Below are 22392 nucleotides of genomic sequence, written 5' to 3'. Positions count from 1 at the left end.
CCCCGAATGCCCCCACCCCCAAAATTGAGCTCGATCAGCTTGTGAGTTAACCCGGTGAAACCTAGTTGAAAATATTTGGCATAGTCCCAGATATCATGAATGACCACTGCCAGACATTTTCAGTGGTGGGGTGTGCCCGCCAGAAACCCCCGAACGCCCCCACCCCCTAAAAATTGAGCTAGATCAGCTCATAAGTTAACCCGGTGAAACCTACAGGAAATAGTTTGGCATAGTCCAAGGTATCATGAATGGCCAGTGCCAGACATTTTCAGTGGTGGGATGTGCCCGCCAGACACCCCTGAATGCCACCACCCCAAAATTGAGCGAGATCAGCTTGTGATTTAACCTGATGAAAATAACATTGAGAATAAAATACAATGGAATAACAGGAACATAAGTTTTGAAAATCAGATGTTTTATTTCAAGTCATGGGAAAAGAAGGGATTTCTAAGGTATAACACGTGATTTGTCATGGGTGTTGTAAAGATGCTGACGTTATCTGTTAAATGCAATACATTGCCGAAACTATTATTTACCTTTAAGTTCATAAAATGAAAGAAAGCGATTCCGAGATTATGGTTGGATAAATTGCGTACTGCTGAAACAGGTATGGATTAATCAGGGGAACAATTTACAGAAATGTCAATTGCAGTAGATGCTATCAATGTTTGAAACATGAAAACAAAACACTTCTACTCATTGATTGTAGAGAGAATAAAACAAACAGATAGAACCTGATGTATTTAATCTTTGGCAACAACGATGAGCTGTGGTACTAAAACACAAAGATGAGCTTTGGTCCTAAAACGCATGCTAGAGGTCTTTTGCACGAGTTGAAATATGAACTGATTTTTTTTTTTTTACAGTAAACCAAACGAAAGAAATGACAGAAGCCAGGTAGAAAGATTGTTTGACTTGCTACGGTACAGAATTTGATTTAATTTGTCTGTACATTTATGTTTTGTAATGTGATTATCATATGATGAAACAATAAAGTCCTTCAAATGAGGCAAAGAAAGAAAAACAAATAATGAATGACCACTTGACATTTTCTGTGGTGGAGTATACCTGCCAGACACCTGGAACCCCCCCTCCCCAACTCCAAAATACAGAACTAGATCTGAGCTCATGAGTTACCAATCCCGATGAAAGTGACTGAAAATGTTCAGCATAATACGGTACTGTATAGCTATAGTCCATATGAATGACCACAAGCAGAAGTCAGCCATTCATTCAAACAAATTCAAATTCTCTAGAATGGTCTCCTATCAGTAATCCCCATCTTCCTCCTCTGATTCTGAGTCTTCACTCCATGCTTCGCCATCTTAATCTCTCAATAATCCATCAATACTTTCTACTTCCAACTCCGACTCGCTGTCACCTTCGACCTCCATGTCCTCTGCGTTGTTACTGCCATTCGCAAACAAACTGTCTGGTATGGCTGGCCCTTCAAACCAGGTTGTCTTCAGGATGTTCTCATTCACAGACCATCCATAATATCGGTTTGTGACAAACCGTCCCAAGTTTCTTCTTGCGTCGGTTTCTTCCTTCTCGAAACTCTGTTGGATTAGTATTGGCATGTTGGTCATCTTGCAACACATTTTGGTAGGTGTGAACAACTGTCGCATGTAACGTTTCTTTCTCGTCTAGAGTTTCCACGTTTGCATCATTGTTATCCCACACACAGGCCGTTGCTAAGTTTGGCTCAAGGCGAATCCCATCTGGAGTGTCGCGTTCATCACCCTTAACTGAATAGGCGAATTCAGTCTCGAGAGCCTTGGTCTCACTGTAGCTTATACAGTGTCCTCTTCTGTTCAGAATCTGCATGGCCAGTTTTGATCCTGTGAGGGATACAAGCCCGAGACCCACGGCTGTGTGTTTCTATGGTTTTATGGTACCACGAGTGACGTTGTAAATGGCATCCGATGCCATTGCAGTTACCTTTCTGTCGACTGTAACCTTGTGTGCACCGCTGAAAGTTGGTGCCATGCCACCAAGGAGACATCTGAAGAACAGGTCCAGCTGTGCCGGTATCTCTGCGGCACGTTCCTTCAAATTTTGTACTGTTGCAGGATTTGGGGTCTTGGTCTTCGGGAGCTGCATAATCAGAGATCTAAGATGGAGAGCGGCCCATCTTAACTTATTATCCTGTTCATACCATTTCGAATCCTCATGAAGGCGAGCCTTGGCATCCTCTTCTGGAAGAGCAGAACTATAGATGAAGTTGCCTTTCCGATGGTCCGCCAGTTTTATTGCAATTTCTTCTTTAAAATGGTCTTTTACCTTCCTGGTAAGATTTTGAGCTGTGTAGGCCTGGACGTCTGCCCCATCTCCTCCGGCACTGGTGTATTCCTCTTTGTACATGCCCAAGTAAATCACTAACTATCACAGATCGTTGCTTTTCTACTACCTCATTCTGGATATATGAAAGCAGAGATGCAAATGCTCTCTTGTGGTAGGACTGAGACGAGCTCCCTTCATTGGGCCTATCTTGATCATCAGTCTCCCTCAGGAACTGGACACCGCAGGATTTGTGGTATTCTGCTTCCTTTGCGATCAGGTCCACGCCACTCCGAATGAGACTCTTGATACGTTCGTTTTTAGAAGACTTTACCCGATGGCAAAGTGACTCACAACCGGCAACTGTCGCGATCTTCAGTCTGGGCTCCTCTTTTCCATTTTTCTTCTTCCGGCTTTTGCCACAGAAAATACAAGTCCCTTTCAACAGGCCCTGCTGATCAGACTTGGGAAGGACACTGCAGCGTCTTGTTTGGATAGAAGCCTTTTTGGTGGTTGGTTCATCATCAGGTGGCAGGGGTTCTTTCGGACGCTTCACTGCTGTGTAATGCTTATGACAGGAAGGGTGATAGCTTACATTAGATTCGTGATCACTGCTTACCAAAATATTTTGTGTGACCTCAAAGTATTTGTCAGATTTCACATCAGGTGGCAGAGGTTCTTTTGGACGCTTCACTGCTGTGTAATGCTTATGACAGGAAGGGTGATAGCTGACAGTAGATTCGTGATCACTGCTTACCAAAATCTTTTGTGTGACCTCAAAGTATTTGTCAGATTTCAAATTTTTATGCAAGGCAGCAGCATTCTTTACTGTTGTCCATGTCATGTCACTGAACTTTCTCAGCTTGCCATCCTCTTCTGTGCACTTGTGACATTTATAGCAGTTTGAAGCACCCTCAGCGTCATTGTTCTGGAATGAAAATAGGGTCCGTTAATGTGGAGTAAAAATTAAATGGTCCAGGGACCATATGATCACATGCGGATATAACGGTCAGCGAGGCAACCGCATAATGTTTGAATCGATATTCTGTGCAAATAAATTGACCTGTAACCTTTGATCTAATAACCCCAAATCTAATCATGTTGCCTCTTCTTCCAAGTGCATACATGTAAAAAGTTTGACGAAAATCCTTTCAACGGTTCTTAAGACATCGCGATAACGAGACTCGGACGGACGGACAACCCGAAAACATAAATTTATGGCGGAGGCATAATGACGTTTGACATTTGGTTATGGGAATTCCGAATTTCATCTCTGTCATTGAAGTTAAAAAATTATGCTAACTCAGTTAACATTTTGAGAGGAGATTTCTCTGGTCGCTTGGTGAGTGGTATCTTCTCGGTGCTTTAGAATGTGCAAATTAAGTTTCATTACCCTTACCTCTTGATTGACAATAGTGGATGAACGATTTGATCCTTGGGCTGACTCTCCCAAACATTGCTCTTCTGAAGTCACACGTGTTTCCTCTGGATCCATCCTCCTGGGTGATTCTTCCGAACCTTGCTCTTCTGAAGTCATCCTCCTGACTGACGTCGATAATCCAAAGCTGAAAGAATAGAATAATAATAATTAAAAAATCCCCAGAGCCACACTTTTGCTAACACCCATTATAAAAAGAAATGACTACAGTAATATTAATTGAGAGGAATCAAAATTGACATTTATCGTGGTATGGGCATTAGCTTACCTTGAGGGAAATGGTTCAGTAACATGTACAAGAATTATCATCATGGTCCAGTCGGACACGAAACACATATGCCTTCATTTCCCTCAATCAAGAAAAGAGTATACATTCATTGTTACCTTCGCATTCTGTGAAAGGTTATGTTTTGGTCGGCGTGTATTTATTTATTTATTTATTTATTTGTTTGTAATCTTGTGATTCTATAACTCAAAAAGTATTAAACCGAATTGCATGAAATTTGGTGGGATGATTGGTTATTAGCCAGGAAGCATTCGATTAGATTTTGGGATCGTTCGGGTCAAAGGTCAAGGTCAAGGTCACAAAAAGGTCAAAATCGTCTTTTTACGATAACACGGTCAATTTTTATTCAATTTGCATGCAACTAACGCCAAAATGTTCAGAATTCAACGCCTCATCTTGTGATATGCAATATGACACAATGACGCCCATACTCTTGTTACCGGTTAGGGGTCAAAGGTCAAGGGGGTCACGACCTTGAAAATAAAGTATTTTTAAAAACAGGAACTTTTGTGTGCTAATACCCCTAAATATAGTACTATACAATGATTGACTTTTGTTGAGGTTGCTACGAGGTTACCTTCTCTTGTTGAAACGTTGTATTCACCGAGCTTGCGAGTGAAGACTCGCCAAAACGACGTGAGTTGATTGTTGTTTAGTCCGTAGCCCCTGAAAGTCGGGTGGGGGGGGGGGGTCATGACATTATAGAGATGTGGTTTGTGTCATAAGACCATTCATATGAAACCAGTTCCCCACACTCATACCAAGAACAAAAAAAGTAGTGGCGGCGAAGGTATGCGCTCAATGAGTGCCCGTTCTAGTTTCGCTTTGAAATTAATGACCGTAGACCTAAGAAAATAGGCTCCACTTGTCGTATATAGGGTGAGTAACCTTGGCTGCATAAGGTTCATGGAAATATCTATTTCAGTCGATAAAGTAGGCCTAATTAATGGACAAGTGGCCCTCCATATGATGGATGGACAGCATCAGCAGGAGTGTGAGGGTTAGGTGAATCCTATGGAGTTTGTGATTAGGCCTCGGCACTATTCTGGTAACATACCCGTACCTGATGGATTCAAAGGGATGTACATGTACATGTACCGCTTTGCAGCACCATAAACACACTGATTTTGAGTATAGTTACAAAGGAGAGACTTCTCTTAAATCTTTAAGGTTTTAAAGCTTGATTAATGAGATAATAGGTGGCAGCATGATATCTATGGGGAGCATTTTAAGTAAAAAAAAAAAAACTTACCTCTCAGACTGCATCGAATATCTTCTTGGATGTGTTGATGACTCTGATCCTCAATAAAATAAGTTGGGTTGCAGTGCAAAGAGAACTTGACTACTGGATTCATATTTTAAAACTGACACATATACCGGTAAAAGTGTCACAAAACGTAATACAAAACGTTACACCTATGTCAAACATTTTCCAGTACGTTTTACCGGGTTAACTCATGAGCTGATCTCGCTCAATTTTGGGAGTGGGGGCATTCGGGGCATCTGGTGGGCACAACCCACCACTGAAAATGTCTGGCAGTGTTCATTCATGATATCTGGGACAATAGCGAACGTTTTCCAGTAGGTTTCACTGGGTTAACTCACGAGCTGATCGAGCTCAATTTTGGGGTTCCGGTTATGTAATCTGGCAGGCACACCCCACCACTGAAAATGTTTGGCAGTGGTCACACATGATATTTGGGACTATGCCGAACATTTTCAACTAGGTTTCACCAGGTTAACTCACAGAGCTGATCTAGCTCAATTTTTGGGTCCCTTTCTAATGGCCCTTCTGACCACACCCACCAGAATGTGCCCGGCAGACGTCCATTTCCTTACATCGACATGCACATGGACCATTGAGCTGAATATATGAAAATTGGTGAACTTTCTAGCTAGGCTCACCCCCCTGGGCTCCCGCTCTATATATTGGCAGTCGTGGTCTGGTAGAAAATTACATTTGCTGAGAAAATGTCTGTCTGGTTGCTTGCTTGCATAAATGGACATGGTCCTATGCAGGCTACAACTCCTTCATCCTAGCCGACCACGTCTTGTGAAACAGAGGTACGGCACCGAGCTCAGGTCACGGACCCTGACGTCTATCAAGCCTGGGATCTCTCAGGCCTTGGATTCGCTGCTCGATGAGATTCACACATCTGATGATGGATGCTGAGGCTCTCCGCACTGCCACTTCCTCCTTCAAGAAGCAGCAGACGGTTTTACACCAGCCGAAAAAGACCAGTCCCCATAACTCACTCCTCTGACTCACATGACAGATATATATATATATATATATATATATATATATATATATATATATATATATATATATATATATATATATATATATATATATATATATATATATATATATATATATATATATATATATAGCCTGGTGTTGGCACAGTGGTGAGGACAGTGGCTTGGGATCCAAAAGGTCCTGAGTTCAAGCCCCGTTGGGCCACTGAATTAATACACCAGGGGGTTGACTCAGCCTGTCATCCTTCCGAGGTCGGCGAAATGAGTACCAGTGTACTGGGCCGGTGTATACCCCTGTTAAAATAGGTGTACCATATCCCTGTGTAGTAAGAGGTGACCAGGGTTGCGTCAGGAAGGGCATCCGGCGTAAAACATGTGCCAAATCACGATGCGGATCATACGGATGATCCGCTGTGGCGACCCCTAACGGGACCAGCTGAAAGAAGAAGAAGAAGAAGAAATATATATACACCCACATACACACATACACATATACACACACACATGCACACACCCACATACACATACACATACCCACATACCCATATACACATATACACACATACACATACCCACATACCCATATACACATATACACACATACACATACCCACATACCCATATACACATATACACACATACACATACCCACATACCCATATACACATATACACACATACACATACCCACATACCCATATACACATATACACACATACACATACCCACATACCCATATACACACATACACATACCCACATACCATATACACATATACACACATACACATACCCACATACCCATATACACATATACACACATACACATACCCACATACCCATATACACATATACACACATACACATACCCACATACCCATATACACATATACACACATACACATACCCACATACCCATATACACATATACACACATACACATACCCACATACCCATATACACATATACACACATACACATACCCACATACCCATATACACATACACACACACATACACATACCCACATAGACACATACACACACCTACACACACACACACACATATGCACACACCCACACACCCACATACACACACGTACACCCACATACATATGCACACACCCACATACACACACATACATATGCACACACCCACATACACACACATACACACATATATACACACACACATACACATACCCACATACCCATATACACATACACATATACACACACACACATATATATATACACACACACATACACATACACACACACACACACACACACACACACACACACACACACACACACACACACACACACACACACACACACACACACACACACACACACACACACACACACACACACACACACACACATTATTCGCTTTCCTAATTTGGTTGAGAAAGTTAAAAATATATGAGTATAAATAAATAAATAAGCCGATATGAAGTCATCAACACCTCACACTGCTGTTTCCAACGTGGACCGGAAGTGCATCAGGATTGGCTCACACGTGAGTGGGGGCGGGGAGTGCATTTTCCGAAGAAGGATATATTTAAGATTCGCAGATCGATCAATACGATAACACTTAAATATGTCTATTGGAAAACTTGTGAAAGGTATAAATTAGAATAAACCCGAGAAGAGTGGGAGGGAAAAAAAAAAAAAACAATGAGGGAAACGTCACGGGATCACCGGAAGTTGTGTTTCCCTCAGCATCCCGTCGCACAGGGGACAAGTCGGTGCGAGGTTCGGCCTTCTGTCGGTGGGAACGGTCGCGGTTCGGAGGACGAGAGCGGTCGGCGCTCTCCCCAATCGTCATCGATCGTGGATCAACGGGAACAGGTGAGACGATCCTCCTGAAGGAGGGTGAAGTGTGTGGAAGTCGAGTCGGAAAACCACTCGCACCTCATCGGGGATTCCCAATCACTCGCACCTCATCGGGGATTCCCAATCCCTCGCACCTCATCGGGGATTCCCAATCACTGGCTCCTCATCGGGGATTCCCAATCACTGGCTCCTCATCGGGGATTCCCAATCACTGGCTCCTCATCGGGGATTCCCAATCACTCGCACCTCATCGGGGATTCCCAATCACTCGCACCTCATCGGGGATTCCCAATCACTCGCTCCTCATCGGGGATTCCCAATCCCTCACTCCTCATCGTGGATTCCCAATCACTCGCACCTCATCGGGGATTCCCATTCCCTGTGATGTTGGCGACACGAATCCTGGAGGAGCGAGTTGGATGAACCAGGAACAGGTTTATTCTCACTGATTTTTTGTGGTTCTTGTTGTTCACGACTAACAGGTGTCAGGAGGAGACACCTGTACGTTGTTTGTCCGTGTCGGGGTCTCTGTTGTACAAATACCACATCATTTACTTGCCCCGTAACTTCGTTCCGATGAAAGTGTTTCGCTGCGGTGCAAAATGTCTGTTTCACGGAACGACGAGGTGCCAACGAGGCTGGATATGGACGCACAAGCTCCAACGGTGGACGCAGGAGGAGGAGGGGGAGGAGGAAACGAGGGTAGAAAAGATGAACGGTACTGATGGTGGTTGACCAGCTGAGATTGGTGGTGCGCTGCCAACTTGAAGCTCTGGATGAATGATGAACACGATGTGTGTGAAGACACCGTTTTTACAGTGAAAGATGTACTAAATGGTCCGTTTGGTCCTTGGAATGATGTAAATAAATAACCTCCCTGAGTGTGCACATCCTCGCAGTTCACCCAGTCAGCAAATTCCAGCTTTGTTCTTTTGGTGTGACCTTTGCCCTTTACGTCCAAGGAGCACACCGGGACACCCAGACTCTGGAGATGGCCGCTCGACCCATCGAACACGTGTCGTCTCCACACACCCAACAACCCAGGGACACAACACCACTGTCCGTGTTCCCCTTTTGTTTTTGTTCTATCCTCTATACCCATTCCCATTTACCATGATACGTGTGTCGAATCAGACATCTGCTACGTACACACGACACACAAAACAACTCGATCACACCGAGCTAATGTTGAGCTACTTACCGTTCCGGTCAATATCCTTGTACCTTCTCTCAATGGTGAAGAATCACTTTAAAAATTAAATGATTCTCACATCCAGATCCGGATTCAGATCTTCACCAAAATGGAATCAGTTCGTCCTTGTTGCACACCCAACCTGTCCACCAAGTTTCGTCCAAATCCGTTCACAACTTTTTGAGATATCCTGTACACAAACAGACAGACAGTTGAAAACATAACCTCCTTCACCTTCAGTGGCAGAGATAATAAATGGAGGGGGGATGCGACGTACAAACAGCTGGGTTAAGGGACAAAATAGTGGGAACTTGGGCTAAATATTGGATGTTGGGAAGAATGAGGGGTAGGGGAGGACGTCGAGAGTGAACAACATGGAAACAGCTGCAAATTGTCAATCACAGAAGTGGACGGAAAAACTCAAACTTGGAAAGAGGTGTGCTTGGGGAGAGTTAATGGGGGTAGAAAATATCATAGTTTGTGATGGGGGATGACCTGAGATGGTGGAAAACAGCTGGATTGAAGCCTTGGAGGGAAGGATGGGATTGACGAGACTGAGGAAGTTGATTCCACAAGTGGGAGAAAAGTAGGAACGAATAAGTGGAGGTGAGGAATGAGTCTGGATGCTGGATGTTTCACCAGAAGAGGGGTGCTGGCACACCATGTGCCCCCTGTGGAAACCTGTGGAGCACAGGGGAGGGGGACAGATTACAGAAAGGGAAAAGGGTTCAAGACCAGGAAGGAGACGGTAGAAGACAGAGACACTACTGTCCTGTCTGCGATTGGGATAGTGATAGGCTCAGACTCAGCTTCATCACGGGAGATCCCCATGACTTTGAAGGCCTTGGTTTCCACTGCATCAGGTCACAACATCAAATTTTGGTCATTGCTATGAATGTAACTGGAGTGATTGCGAGAACAAAACGACGGAATTGGCTTTCTCCGAAATATTGAAGCAAGTGTAAGATGCGATGCTTTCTTCAATATTTTGGAGGCAGGCAAAGTCTGTAGTCAAACCTATTTTGGTCAGAGGTAACGTCAATGTTTAGCATTCGTTCAAGATTGTTATGCTATGAACAGTTTTCATTTTTAATTGATTTGTTGCATTGTCTGCTGTCAAGCTTGTATGGATGCTAACCTGGGCATCTCATCTGTTAGCATTAGTTGGTGGACGTTAAAGACCCCAAAGTGCATGCCATTTGTGAAGATTAGGTGAGCTGTCGCCGGCACCCTGAACAAATTCGAAATTACCGCACATTCATCTGAGTTTCATGTATCGGACTGGCGACCCATCCAGGATTGTAACCCGAGCAAAGAAGCTGCTTTGGCAGGACCGACGCTCTCCATGGAGCATGGTGCAATTGATGTGTCTTTATTCAATGATTTCTAGACGCACAATATCAGGTTTGTACACACTGAATGTATTATTGTCTGACGTGTACTGTACACTGGTCCCTGCTCATAATGTAAGCACCAAAACAATTAAGGTGAACCCGACCATCTGACATGATGTCAAAGTGTTTTATTTATCATTGCAATTTGCTTGGTTAGCATGAGGCAAGTAACTTGGCAAGTCAAAAGAGAATATGAAAAGGATGTGGCCAAAAATATTAAACATAACAGCATGGTATTCGTTTTATTTTGTTTTTTTAAATTGGGTTTTATTTTGATGGATCAAACTCTTTACAGATTGAGCACTGGTGCTGCGAAAGCAGTTTCTTGATGAGGTTTATACTGGGTGGTTTGCCATTGCTTTCCAGCATTGGTTGTTCACGCCCTATTCTTTTAAATGCTGAACGTCAAGCAAGGAAGCAGCATGTACTATTTTTAAGTCTTTGGGACGGCTCGGCCGGGGTTAGAACCACCAACCTCCCACATTCAGAGTGGACGCTCTAACCATTACACCACCGAGTCTGGTTTTCTTTAAGTGGTAAAGAACACGTTAAGAGGACTGTGGGCCCATTGAGGAATAGCACGGGGAGATTGGTTGGTGATGAAAGTGAGATGGAAGGCCTATTAAAGAGTTATTTTGCTTCAATATTTGCATAAGAACAGTCAGGGAGATTACCAATAGTTGAGAGTATTTATCAAGGATGTGAGAAAAGGGTTTTTAGAGGAGATCCAGGTCGGAGTGATGGAAGTAAAGAAGTCGCAAGAAAAATAGTGATAATATAGCGCCAGGGCCGGATAATATGCATCCGAGAGTATTGCGAGAGGTTAGTGGAGCAGATGAGTGTGGTGTTAGGGGATATCTGTAACATCTCCTTGGAGTTTACACTTACAATACACCCTTTAGCCTTGAATTCAACCAATTTAAATGGCATTGGACATAATTTCAGCCTCTAATATCATGGAGCAATCAACAAAATATCCATCACGAACAGGTTTTGAGAAAGAAGTCGTTTTGATGTCTATTGATTTGTATGAAGGACAAGCCTTTTTCTATATTTGGAGTTATTTAGAGCTGTGAGCTGTATCCGGTGTATGGGAGAGGGTTTAAAAGGGGAGGGAGGGAAGGGGTAAAGGGGGTGATTGGATGGTGGAGGTGGTCGCAGATGAGGAGGGAGGGAGGACTTGTTTGGCTTGTATGGTTTAATGGCTGAAGCTGCCTGCCTTGATTGAGTTGGTGGGTTTGAAATGTGGTCTTCAGTCAGTTTTCTTTTTTCTACAATAATGTGGCTCATGGAGGAGCAAGGTTAAATTGATCATGGGATAGTGGGGCAACAATTGGCCACAACTATCAATGAATGGGGATTAGCAAACACACACACACACACACACACACACACACACACACACACACACACACACAGACACACAGACACACAGACACACACAGACACACACAGACACACACAGAGAGAGAAAGACACACACAGAGAGACACACAGAGAGAGAGAGACAGAGAGAGAGAGAGAGAGAGAGAGAGAGAGAGAGAGAGAGAGAGAGAGAGAGAGAGAGAGAGAGAGAGAGAGAGAGAGAGAGAGAGAGAGAGAGAGAGAGAGAGAGAGAGAGAGAGAGAGAGAGAGAGAGAGAGAGAGAGAGAGAGAGAGAGAGAGAGAGAGAGAGAGAGAGAGAGAGAGAGAGAGAGAGAGAGAGAGAGAGAGAGAGAGAGAGAGAGAGAGAGAGAGAGAGAGAGAGAGAGAGAGAGAGAGAGAGAGAGAGAGAGAGAGAGAGAGAGAGAGAGAGAGATATAGAGATAGAGAAGAGACTTTTGATTTTTATGTCCTTTTATTACAAAAAAGTATAAAGGGTAAAAATTCAATACAACAAAGCAAAGGATTATATACAAGAGTGGAAAAAAGAAGAGAAGAAACCAATTCAATTTTCAAGTAATCGATAAAGCATTGATAACAGTTTATACACAAGGAACACCCCCAAAAAATACATTAGAGAGAGGAGAAGATGATAAGAAGAGAGAAAGCAACACAGGCTCCACACATATACCGCCAGAGACTGAGCAACAGCCCCTTGCGTTTGAGAGAGAGAGAGGGAGAGAGGGAGAGAGGGAGAGAGGGAGAGAGGGAGAGAGAAAAAAGAAAGAGACTTTTGATTTTTATGTCCTTTTATTACAAAAAAGTATAAAGGGTAAAAATTCAATACAACAAAGCAAAGGATTATATACAAGAGTGGAAAAAAGAAGAGAAGAAACCAATTCAATTTTCAAGTAATCGATAAAGCATTGATAACAGTTTATACACAAGGAACACCCCCAAAAAATACATTAGAGAGAGGAGAAGATGATAAGAAGAGAGAAAGCAACACAGGCTCCACACATACCGCCAGAGACTGAGCAACAGCCCCTTGCGTTTGCGAGAGAGAGAGAGAGAGAGAGAGAGAGAGAGAGAGAGAGAGAGAGAGAGAGAGAGAGAGAGAGAGAGAGAGAGAGAGAGAGAGAGAGAGAGAGAAAGAGAAAGAGGAAGAGGAAGAGGAAGAGGAAGAGGAAGAGGAAGAGGAAGAGGAAGAGGAAGAGGAAGAGGAAGAGGAAGAGGAAGAGGAAGAGGAAGAGGAGAAAAAAAAAAACCACTGAAATCAGCAGGTGAGAGGGTTGGGGTTGGAAGGGTTAATGGCAGTAATAAAGATCAGGGATCAGGATGGGGGATGACCTGAGATTGTCATTAAATATTTTCTTTTCGGAAAAAAAATGGTCTTTGGCCATCAGCATGAAGTCATTCCATGTTTGTGTATCAAAGGCTCATGTAATTCTTCAATTTCCACATCTTTGACCTCATTTTTCAGATCCTGGTATTTGGTCATTTTTCTGATTTCTGCAGCATATTTAGTCCAAAGTCATTGGGAACTGAAACCTCGAAAGACGATGCTGACTTTTCCTTTTTGTGTTTGAGCACCATGTCCAGATGCAAAACTTTGTTTGCAATGTCTACACTTGATGGGATCATCTTGTCATGTGTGAGCATTATTTGTTAATTTTCAAGGAACGGATTTGGGTTGTGCCTCCATGATTGTTCTGGGACTGGGATGTTGAAATGTTTACAGATGTTCCAGTGAATTACTCCACAGACGCCATCATGTCTTTCTGTGTTACAGCTGTTCTGACATGAGTTTTTTGGGTTTTTTTTTAACATCCCAAAAGGAGGTGACTGGTACTTTCTGTTTCTACACCACAAAGCCTGAATTTGTCCGATTGGGTCAATCCCGCCATTTTCTTAAAGGCATTAGTGTAGTGTCCTTGGTCTTGGGCATTGGTCATGACTCGTTCTCCATCCCAACCAACTTGACCTTTTCTTAGCCATTCCAAAGAGCCTTCCTTATCGATCCCTAACCTGTCAAGCTTTTTTTTTTTTTAATCTTCCTGCTCTTTTGTCATTCTCCCATTTGTAAGAGTCTCTCTGCTGATATTTATTTTTTGTGATTCTACTGTTTTTTTTGTTTTTCTTTGCAATCATTGGGGCCATGTTTGTGTCTGTTTCATTTTCTTGTGTACGATCCATAATTTGCACCTGTTTTTGGAAATATGTTGCGAAATAGATTGATGATTCCTTTTCTGGTTTGCTGTTTTCTTGCTCATGTACAAATCTCATCCGGGAGTAAACAAATCCGATCGTATACAAATCCTATCTCATCCATAATCACCATCATTATGTACCATTACATTATCATTGTCGTAATATACCATTTTGTTGTCATTATCACTCTGCGGTTAACGAAAAAGCCCTGAACATTTTTTTTCATTTTCTCTTGCCGAGAAATAAACAGTTTACAGGAAAGAGCCTCCTTGTAATTGGCTTTCCCCCAGTATAGCATTCACATTCCTAGAACTCATCTCCAAGGCAAAAATAATAAAATAAAATTAGTGATCTCCCTCTTCATGCACTGTGGCCGGGCTAACAAGTGCTATATATAGTTACTACGACTTTGCCATTTTACATTTTGACCCAATTACTTAATATTTTCTCCTTATTCTCATAATAAATGTTTGTTGACAATTTGATAACAAAAGATCAAATGGTAACAAAAAAAAAAGTTATGACTTGGACACACACACACACACACACACACACACACACACACACACACACACACACACACACACACACACACACACACACACACACACACACACACACACACACACACACACACACACACACAATTGCAAAACCCCGTCTCCCGCTGCACGCGGGTAGGGGTGGTTGGGTGGGTGATGGGGACTGGCTAATACAACAATAATAACATCAATTTTGATTGCCGATGTTATTCAACCATCCACTCATTCTACCTTATTACCTGCTGCAGTTAACATGATATTGGTCGTTGCTTGTTTGTTTTGAGGATACAAAGGAAATTTAACACAAAACATATTGTTAGTAAAACAGCAGGTGTTTCGTATTTTCTGCCCATCAGAGATGACAAGCCTTCTCGTTGTACTCGTACAGCAAGTTAATGAAAGCCTTCCAGTCAAACGCTGGCTAATTATGGATATTGGTGGGCCGCACTTTTCGTTTTTCCTGTGAGACAAGAAACGGCTTCGGCTTAATTACCTGACTGCATCATTTAACTCGTGATTGTCCATCGCTACACAGCAACAGTTTCTTCAGCACACATGGCAATATATATGCAAATTTATTTACATTCACTGATGAAAAATCTGGAGATGATTGCCGAACCACTAATGTTTCAGCTTTGGGATTGTGAGAAAGAACATCTTTGGCAGGTTGAAAACCCATGGTGAATGGATATGTTATTAACTGTGCATTGTGTGCATGTGCAGTAACGAGGTGGAGATGAGTGGGCAGTCCCTCGTCATTCCTATTGTGTTGTGGGGACGACAAGCCCCAAGTCACTGCGTTTGCAGTGTACTTCTAGCAGAGGATCAATGCACGCTCATAACTGGCTGCTGTGATGGTCAACTCTGTCTGTGGGACTTAACGACAGATCATCAGGTATGATCGTCTTGGCTGGTGGAACCATATGATCTAGTGTCTCTTAGCTGGTCCCAGGTGGGCTTACATAGGTCCCCAGCTGTGCCTATGAACTGCTCATATGTCATTGAAACAAACCTCTGCAAAAATTGAAATGCACAATAATTATGGTAACAATGCAACTCAACTTGATCTACCTCTTTTAAATCCACTGGTAATATCTTTCCGTAATCTGTGTCGATAAGCTGTGTATTGTATTTGGACTTAACTGATGTAATCCCAGGGTTTTTATCTCCCTTTTTGAAAATGGCAGATTGTTCCTCGTGCTCTCCTCTTCGGTCACACAGCTGCCATCACATGCCTGTGTCGGGCTGGCCAGGGTCCCGACCGCTGCTGCTTCGTTAGCGCCGCTGATAATGGGTAGGTGATGCCACTGCAGAACCAAACTTGCAAACTCATTTGGGTTATGGAAAAAAATGTGTGGAGGTGATTTGGCCTAATCCAACTGGCTAGTTAATTTGGTTTACATTTTAAAAAATTTAATAATCCTGGTTTTATGGATCATTCATTCTTTAAATAATTCTGGTTTTATGGAGCTACCTCAAAGTGTTGCTGTGGAATCCAGTGCAAAATCTATTTTGAATACCATTGAAGAGCCATTGCAAATGTGATTCTTGTCCATCAGAGAGATGTGCTTGTGGGACGTAAGTGATGGACGTTGTCTGGAGTTCAGCAAGCTTGCCTGCACACACACTGGCATCCATGTGAGTCTCAGTTTTTTGCCAAAAATCTATCGATGGTGATATTAGATTGGCTGTCAGAAGTTTGATCTAATGTCTTCACCTGTTCTCTCTCTCACCTCACTGTAAGGTTAACAAAAGCTCCTTTCAGCTCTTATCTTTAAGGCTCATACATTTGTTTCCTGCTGATTACATTACAATGGGAATGTAGCAAACTACATATGTTCTTGGGGGAATCGAGAATAACATTCAAATCAAGTCTGTTTTTATTCCTCCGCTGACGAAGTTGCTGGAGGCATTATGTTTTCAGATTGTCCGTCCGTCCGTCCATACGTACATCCATGCTAATTTTCTCTGCTTTCTCTACAACTGCTTATCCGATTGGTACTAAAATTTTCACCAGAGGTGTGACTACTCATGTGGAATGTTTTAATGATAATTATGACATCATCGGTTATGTGGTTCTGCAGCCATATATATATTAACATAAAAACGTTCAAAAATCTTTTTCTCCGAAATGGCTGAACAGATCAAAGGGAAACTTTACAGGTATGATCGCCTATCCATGTAAAACAGAAAGTTCCCACCTATGATGTCATGGGTCACATGGTTTGGCAGCCTTATTGGATTTATCCTGAAACGATGAAAAATAATCTTCTCCAGAACGGCTGGACAGATCGAGGGGAAACCACATACATGTTCCCCATGCCTTGGGGATACCAGGGTGTTCACAAATAATTAATAGGTCACATGGTCTGCCTGCCATATTGGATCGAATGAAAATCTTTTTAAAATTCTTTCTCTTGAACCGCTTCATTGATCGACGTGAAGTGTCACAGTTATGGTCTTGTGGTCATGGGAAATGGTTTTTTTTAATGTATGTATGTTTTATGTATGTTTTAAATTTCAACCTTATCGGGCCCATGGTCTGGCAGCCAGAATTATTTAATACTTTGAACCTGGGTTCAGGGATTTAAATCAAACTTGGTACAAGTATTAAATTGATGTAATAATGTGGATGGGATGCATATCTGGCAAAGTCACGACATCAAACAATCCCCTTCTGGTTTGTTCTAAATCACTATTCTAATGCATGTTCTCGTCAAATAGTGTATTTTAACTTGTTCAAAGCAAAACGATACATTTTACACTCCAAACCTTATTCGTGCAAAAACAGTCTGATTTGTGTATCAGAAAAGATTTTACCCTGTGGGGTCTTCCACCCCACGGGGTCTAAGCGCCGCTCGCGTTCTCTCTTTTCTTGTGTACAGTTCATTTGAACGTCTATTTCTCCATTATTTGTGAACAGAATTGGATGAAAATTGACAGGCATATACTAGACACATATGCGCAGGCATTAACTGAGCCCAAAGTGCGATTCCGGCCCTTCGGGCCAAGAAACGGCCCTTTCGGCCCATTTTCTTAAAATTTCTATTTTTCGGTTATTAGTGGACGGAACCGAACCAAACTTGACAGGTATATTCTAGAGACCATTCCCCAGGCGTTAACTGAGCCCAAAGTGCGATCCTGGCACTTTGGGCCAAGAAACAGCCCTGTTGGCCCATTTTCTTAAAATTGTTATTAAAAATAAATAAAACGAGAGGGCTGCATTCGCTTGCAGCGAATATGTATTTTGCAACATCATAAACTTTGATGCCTACTGATCTCAGAAGATATAGGTCACACAACTTTGGTCAAATAAGATTTTTTTTGTAGGCCCTGTTGTGACCTATCAGAAAATGTCATCGGCTAACCTGTATCTTTCCGTGGGGCGAAGATATGGGGCAAATGTGTTTTTGTTGAACTTTGACCCCAACCGATCTCAGAAGATATAGGTCACACAACTTTGCTCAAAGAAGATTTTTTGTAGGCCCTGTTGTGCCCTATCAGAAAATGTCAGCGGCTAACCTGTATCTTTCCGTGGGGTGAAGATATGGGGCAAAATGTGTTTTTGACGTTTTATGTGACCTTGACCTTAACTTTGAGAATTTCAAGGTCAAAAGTTGACACTGCACTTCCTTGAAAGCAGCCCATTTCAAAGACATTTTTAGTGCTCCTAGACAAAAGCCCTAGGAGGAGTTTTAGGGCAATGGATGTGTGACGAAAATAAAGAATAATAAAGAATTCCAGTAATAATAGTGTATTTGGCATGGAATTGCCAAATACAATTAAATGCGCTGGGTGATGCCCAACGCAAAAGTAAGTCGCAAATGATGATATGAAACTACCCTCACTCTTGTGAGGTGTTCTGGTTTCTTTTTCTGATTCGATGAAAATCTTAAATTTCAAAACTATCTGCCATCCGTGCTATCGCTCACCTGAGAGTTGTACGAATGAACTCCCATGGGGTATGTTCGCAATTCGAATTTGTTAACATAATAGCTTGTATATTTTGGCAAATGAACATCCTCATAATGTCTCCTGAGTGTGCACTCCGGCAAATAACGCAAATAAGCATCATAACAGGTTTGCACTCCTTACGATGGGAAATAGTGCTTGTTGTTTAAACATCAACATATGAGATGCCAAAATGAGTCGGCATTGCTTGCATATCATCTTAACTCTTGCCTTGTTTCCACAAGCAAGTTTGAAATGTATTTGAGCTGTAACCAAACCAAGTCGTAATTGGGATTTGTGTCCCTACTAGCAAAGAACATCCTCAAGACAAATGTCTTTACAAGTCTGGTTCAATTCCAGACCCAATTAGAAACTATCACCTTGACATTTTGCTGGTAGGACTTTGCATCAATCAGCATTCCATCTTTGAAAGGGATGCTAAGGCAGTTGTCTTACCTGCTAGCATTCACTTGTAAACATTAGACTTCCTATGGTACCTTTCAAAAATACTAGGTCATTGTGTGCCGGTACCCTGGATATATTTCCCGCCTTATCCATATGCGGAAACGCGGAAGCGGCCAAGCTGCGCCCCCACGAATGATGCAGTCAAGTAACTAGGTTCTGAATACTCGAGACGACGACTTTGTATTGAATATCTTATTGTGTACGATAAAGCACCGCAGATATCGGAAGCATCTTGTTTGAGTATTTTTAGTATGAGAAAGAAAAAACAGTATCTCATTGAAACAACCTCAGTAGTTGTGATAACCCTTGTACTCTTTCACTTGGCCTGTCAATTCCCCCTAGTATTATAACAGTGGGACAGGAGGTATAAGCAGTAACCGCCTGCTCTGCCATGGAAACTACCCAGAGGTCCTTATTATGGATGCAGCAAGTCTTGGAATCCTTCACTCACTGGTTTCAAAGATCTCTCCAGACTGGGTCACAACCCTCACAGTGCTTTCATCACCAGGGGGACATGGTGCGTGGGCTCGCAATGTGCATTCTGTGGAATGTTCTTTGTACAGATCAAGATACATGTTTCTTGTAGATTTTATAACTGAACAACTTTATATGCTCTTGTGTAAGTAACCCTGTACCATACTTTGCATATGAGAAGAGCACGTGGTTGCAGTTACACTCTCAGGGTACATTAAGGTGTGGAATCTGACCACGGCCCTCACTGGCCTTCAGGTGGGTACTTTCTCATCACATTTTCTTCAATCGTCGTTCTATTTGTTCTCATTACTGTTTCACTTGGGCATATTCTCCTTGCTCATTTTGATAAAATGGCCAGTCTGGATCGCTGACAAAGTCCTGGCACCAGTGTCAAAAAGAACATTTGAATTTTATGTCCTATATTAATTTGTCTCATGTTTCTTAATGTCCTTGTTATTTAGACAATCCCCGTTTAAAGCTCCTTGTTAAGCCTGAGATGAATTTCTGATTAATCAATTCAATTCCATAACTGGCTAGAGAGTTCAGAGAACATATTACCCCGTGCTGTCATGAGAAACTGACATGGGCGGGGTCTACGAGTGGCAAATTTGATTGGTTGTGATGACATAAAATGCCGTACTATTTTGTACATGTACACTGTACTGCTAAACAGAAGGATTTTGAATGCTAAAAAGGTGATTTGTGTTCTGCAGTGTTTAAGTATATAGTTGAATTGAAATAAAATATGGATTTTCAAAGGTTGTAGGAAAAAAAATTGAAAGCTTATCTCTGTTGATGTTGGTGCTTACCTCTGTTGATGCACTGTCTTACACACCACCTTATTTAGCACGCTACATTCGTTATCAATTGAAATCGAGTTGTTCCTCAATCATAAACTGACATTTGTAGACGCAGACGGACAGTCAAGGTGAACCAATTGCTCAACCCCACTTTTTGCTTCGTGCTTGTGGTGTAATTAATAAAATATATCAACTACCATGCTTGTGTCTTGTCTCATGTTTTTATCTCCAGTCTTTCGGACTGCTGCCCATCAGCATCTTATGCTTCCTCCGATACCTGTTCCCAATCTCTTCTACTTTCGTTGACACCTTAATTCCTTTTCCTCCCTGCCCCTCTACTTCTCGTACTGTAATATGTTTTATTTTCTTTGTTTTGTCCTCCTTATCCCCTCTCCTCTGTCTGCCTGTCTGTCTGCAAACTTACTGCCCTTTGGGTTTTTGTGTGTTTCCTCCACAGGCTTCAATGCCTGTACACAGAAACCTTTCATTGATCATCGTATAATTTAACAACCTTTTACGTATATAACATTAGAACTTGCAAAAAATAATCAACGTATTAAACATTACAGTCAGTTTCATATAAATGCATGAACACAAATCTATCGGACATGAACTAATTACCAATTGATAAATTAAAGTATAAGTATACAGCTTAAATGAAAGGGAATACTTTGTTGTCAAACAGATTTGACGTTTAATTGAAATTAATACATTACTTAAAAATTTCAGAAAAAGTCTGGCAAAATACTCCAAATATTAGTTAATATATATGCATCATCATGTTTCATACATTGGCTATTCCCTCAAACCTCGTTACATCTTTATACACACCATGTATGCATTGGCCTGAACTTCTCCTCCACGACGTAATAAATAGATAATCCCTAAAGATTTAAATTGAAATAAATTGAGAGTGATCGATCAGATCGAGTAATTCTCATTTTTGAAATTTGCCTGATGTTTCACAAGAATGATGTATTGAACAATTATTATTACAACAACAACAAAAAGTAATAATCACTTGTGGAGGTTGTTATTTTGGGCTGTTCGTGTCTGCCAGGAGGGAGAACCACTGTGTGAAGAAGAGTCGAAGCCAATCTCGGTGTCTGACTGTGTGTGCCTAACTGTTTGCCCTTATAGTCACCGCTGCCTGCTCCTCATCTCTCAATTCACGTGGAGAGTGGGTTCATCCTCGCATTGCACTTTTCCACTCGCACTCACATTATGCATCACTTTTTGGAAGGACCTCCATCCACCACCCATATGTCCATTCCAAGTTTTTGCACCCACCGTGCCTATCCGCAGGTTCTGGATTCCGGTGATTTCTCTCTGCTTTGTGCCACTGGGCCAGAGCCAGGGAAAGGCTGGGCTGGGGGGGAATTTATAGCACCAGGCGTCATACTGCTATGGGATGAGGAGGGAGGTGCTTGGGTTTACAGACTTCCTTCCAGGTGTGTACACTCGGAAATGTACATTTTATGAATGCTTTTTGTATGTAAGCTTGAGTACTTTGATTGTTATATTTCAAACGTGACGTCAATTGTACTAAATTGTTGGCTTTGTCTTTAAGGTAAGCAAAAATTGTTGTTGGGAAAGTTTGTACAATGATTTTGTTCAGATATTCCAACTTTCTAGTTTTGTTTCAAATAAAAATAAATAAAAGAACGCTTGTGATGGATGTCAAAGTAGATGTTTATCTTTGAACTGAAGTTAAAAGCACATGACAGTTGACTGGCCAATTTGAATAATAGACTATTTAAATTGGAAAAAGTTTGAATTGGCTAGAATTATTTATTTTTCAAAAAAAATCTGAGCTATAGCTTCTATTTTGATGAAGCATATGCCAATTAAAACCCACATGTTTATCTTCAAAAATGTATGGCGCTGGACTCAATGG

The 22392-nt window shown here is 41.9% G+C and overlaps 2 protein-coding genes across 13 annotated transcripts in view; one reads left to right on the top strand and one right to left on the bottom strand.

Moving 5' to 3' along the window:
- Positions 1-394: 394 nt before the first annotated feature.
- On the bottom strand, positions 395-7779 carry LOC147016052 (uncharacterized). 4 transcript variants are annotated; one of them, XM_085848750.1, is made up of 4 exons: positions 7735-7779; positions 4582-4670; positions 3680-3845; positions 395-3208 (listed from the first exon to the last, which is right to left on the bottom strand). In XM_085848750.1, exons 3-4 carry the CDS (start codon positions 3815-3817, stop codon positions 2267-2269), a joined length of 1080 nt encoding a protein of 359 aa, XP_085704876.1. In that variant the 5' UTR covers positions 3818-3845; positions 4582-4670; positions 7735-7779; the 3' UTR covers positions 395-2266. The 4 variants fall into 4 exon arrangements, with proteins under 4 accessions (XP_085704876.1, XP_085704877.1, XP_085704878.1 ...); XM_085848751.1 differs by having other exon boundaries at positions 7740-7771; XM_085848752.1 differs by lacking the exon at positions 7735-7779 and adding an exon at positions 6579-7726.
- A 179-nt stretch (positions 7780-7958) lies between these two features.
- Positions 7959-22392, top strand: part of LOC147016050 (WD repeat-containing protein 7-like) — a 210497-nt gene continuing 196063 nt past the window's right edge. For 7 of the 9 annotated variants that reach the window (XM_085848744.1, XM_085848743.1, XM_085848741.1 and 4 more), the window contains exons 1-8: positions 7960-8119; positions 15529-15700; positions 15993-16099; positions 16365-16443; positions 19564-19738; positions 19874-19950; positions 21556-21675; positions 21801-21946. In XM_085848744.1, the coding sequence (XP_085704870.1) occupies positions 15542-15700; positions 15993-16099; positions 16365-16443; positions 19564-19738; positions 19874-19950; positions 21556-21675; positions 21801-21946 (863 nt within the window). In that variant the 5' untranslated portion in view covers positions 7960-8119; positions 15529-15541. Of the gene's footprint in view, positions 8120-15528; positions 15701-15992; positions 16100-16364; positions 16444-19563; positions 19739-19873; positions 19951-21555; positions 21676-21800; positions 21947-22392 lie in introns of all 9 variants that reach the window. The other 2 variants (XM_085848748.1, XM_085848740.1) reach the window with 2 other exon arrangements.

Source organism: Eptatretus burgeri, chromosome 12 (assembly GCF_056783735.1).
Source record: "Eptatretus burgeri isolate ZD-2024b chromosome 12, Ebu_testis_v1, whole genome shotgun sequence".
In the NCBI taxonomy this organism is placed as follows: domain Eukaryota; kingdom Metazoa; phylum Chordata; class Myxini; order Myxiniformes; family Myxinidae; genus Eptatretus; species Eptatretus burgeri.
Note: the sequence above shows the minus strand (reverse complement) of the source record. Positions and strands in the feature narration are given on the sequence as shown.

What these genes read in the sequence shown, in the direction of transcription:
- LOC147016052 (XM_085848750.1), bottom strand. Translation starts at nt 3,817, where the DNA reads ATGACTTCAGAAGAGCAAGGTTCGGAAGAATCACCCAGGAGGATGGAT. An exon ending in CCACTATTGTCAATCAAGAG is followed by an intron (nt 3,209 to 3,679) that starts GTAAGGGTAATG and finishes TTTTCATTCCAG; the next exon opens with AACAATGACGCTGAGGGTGC.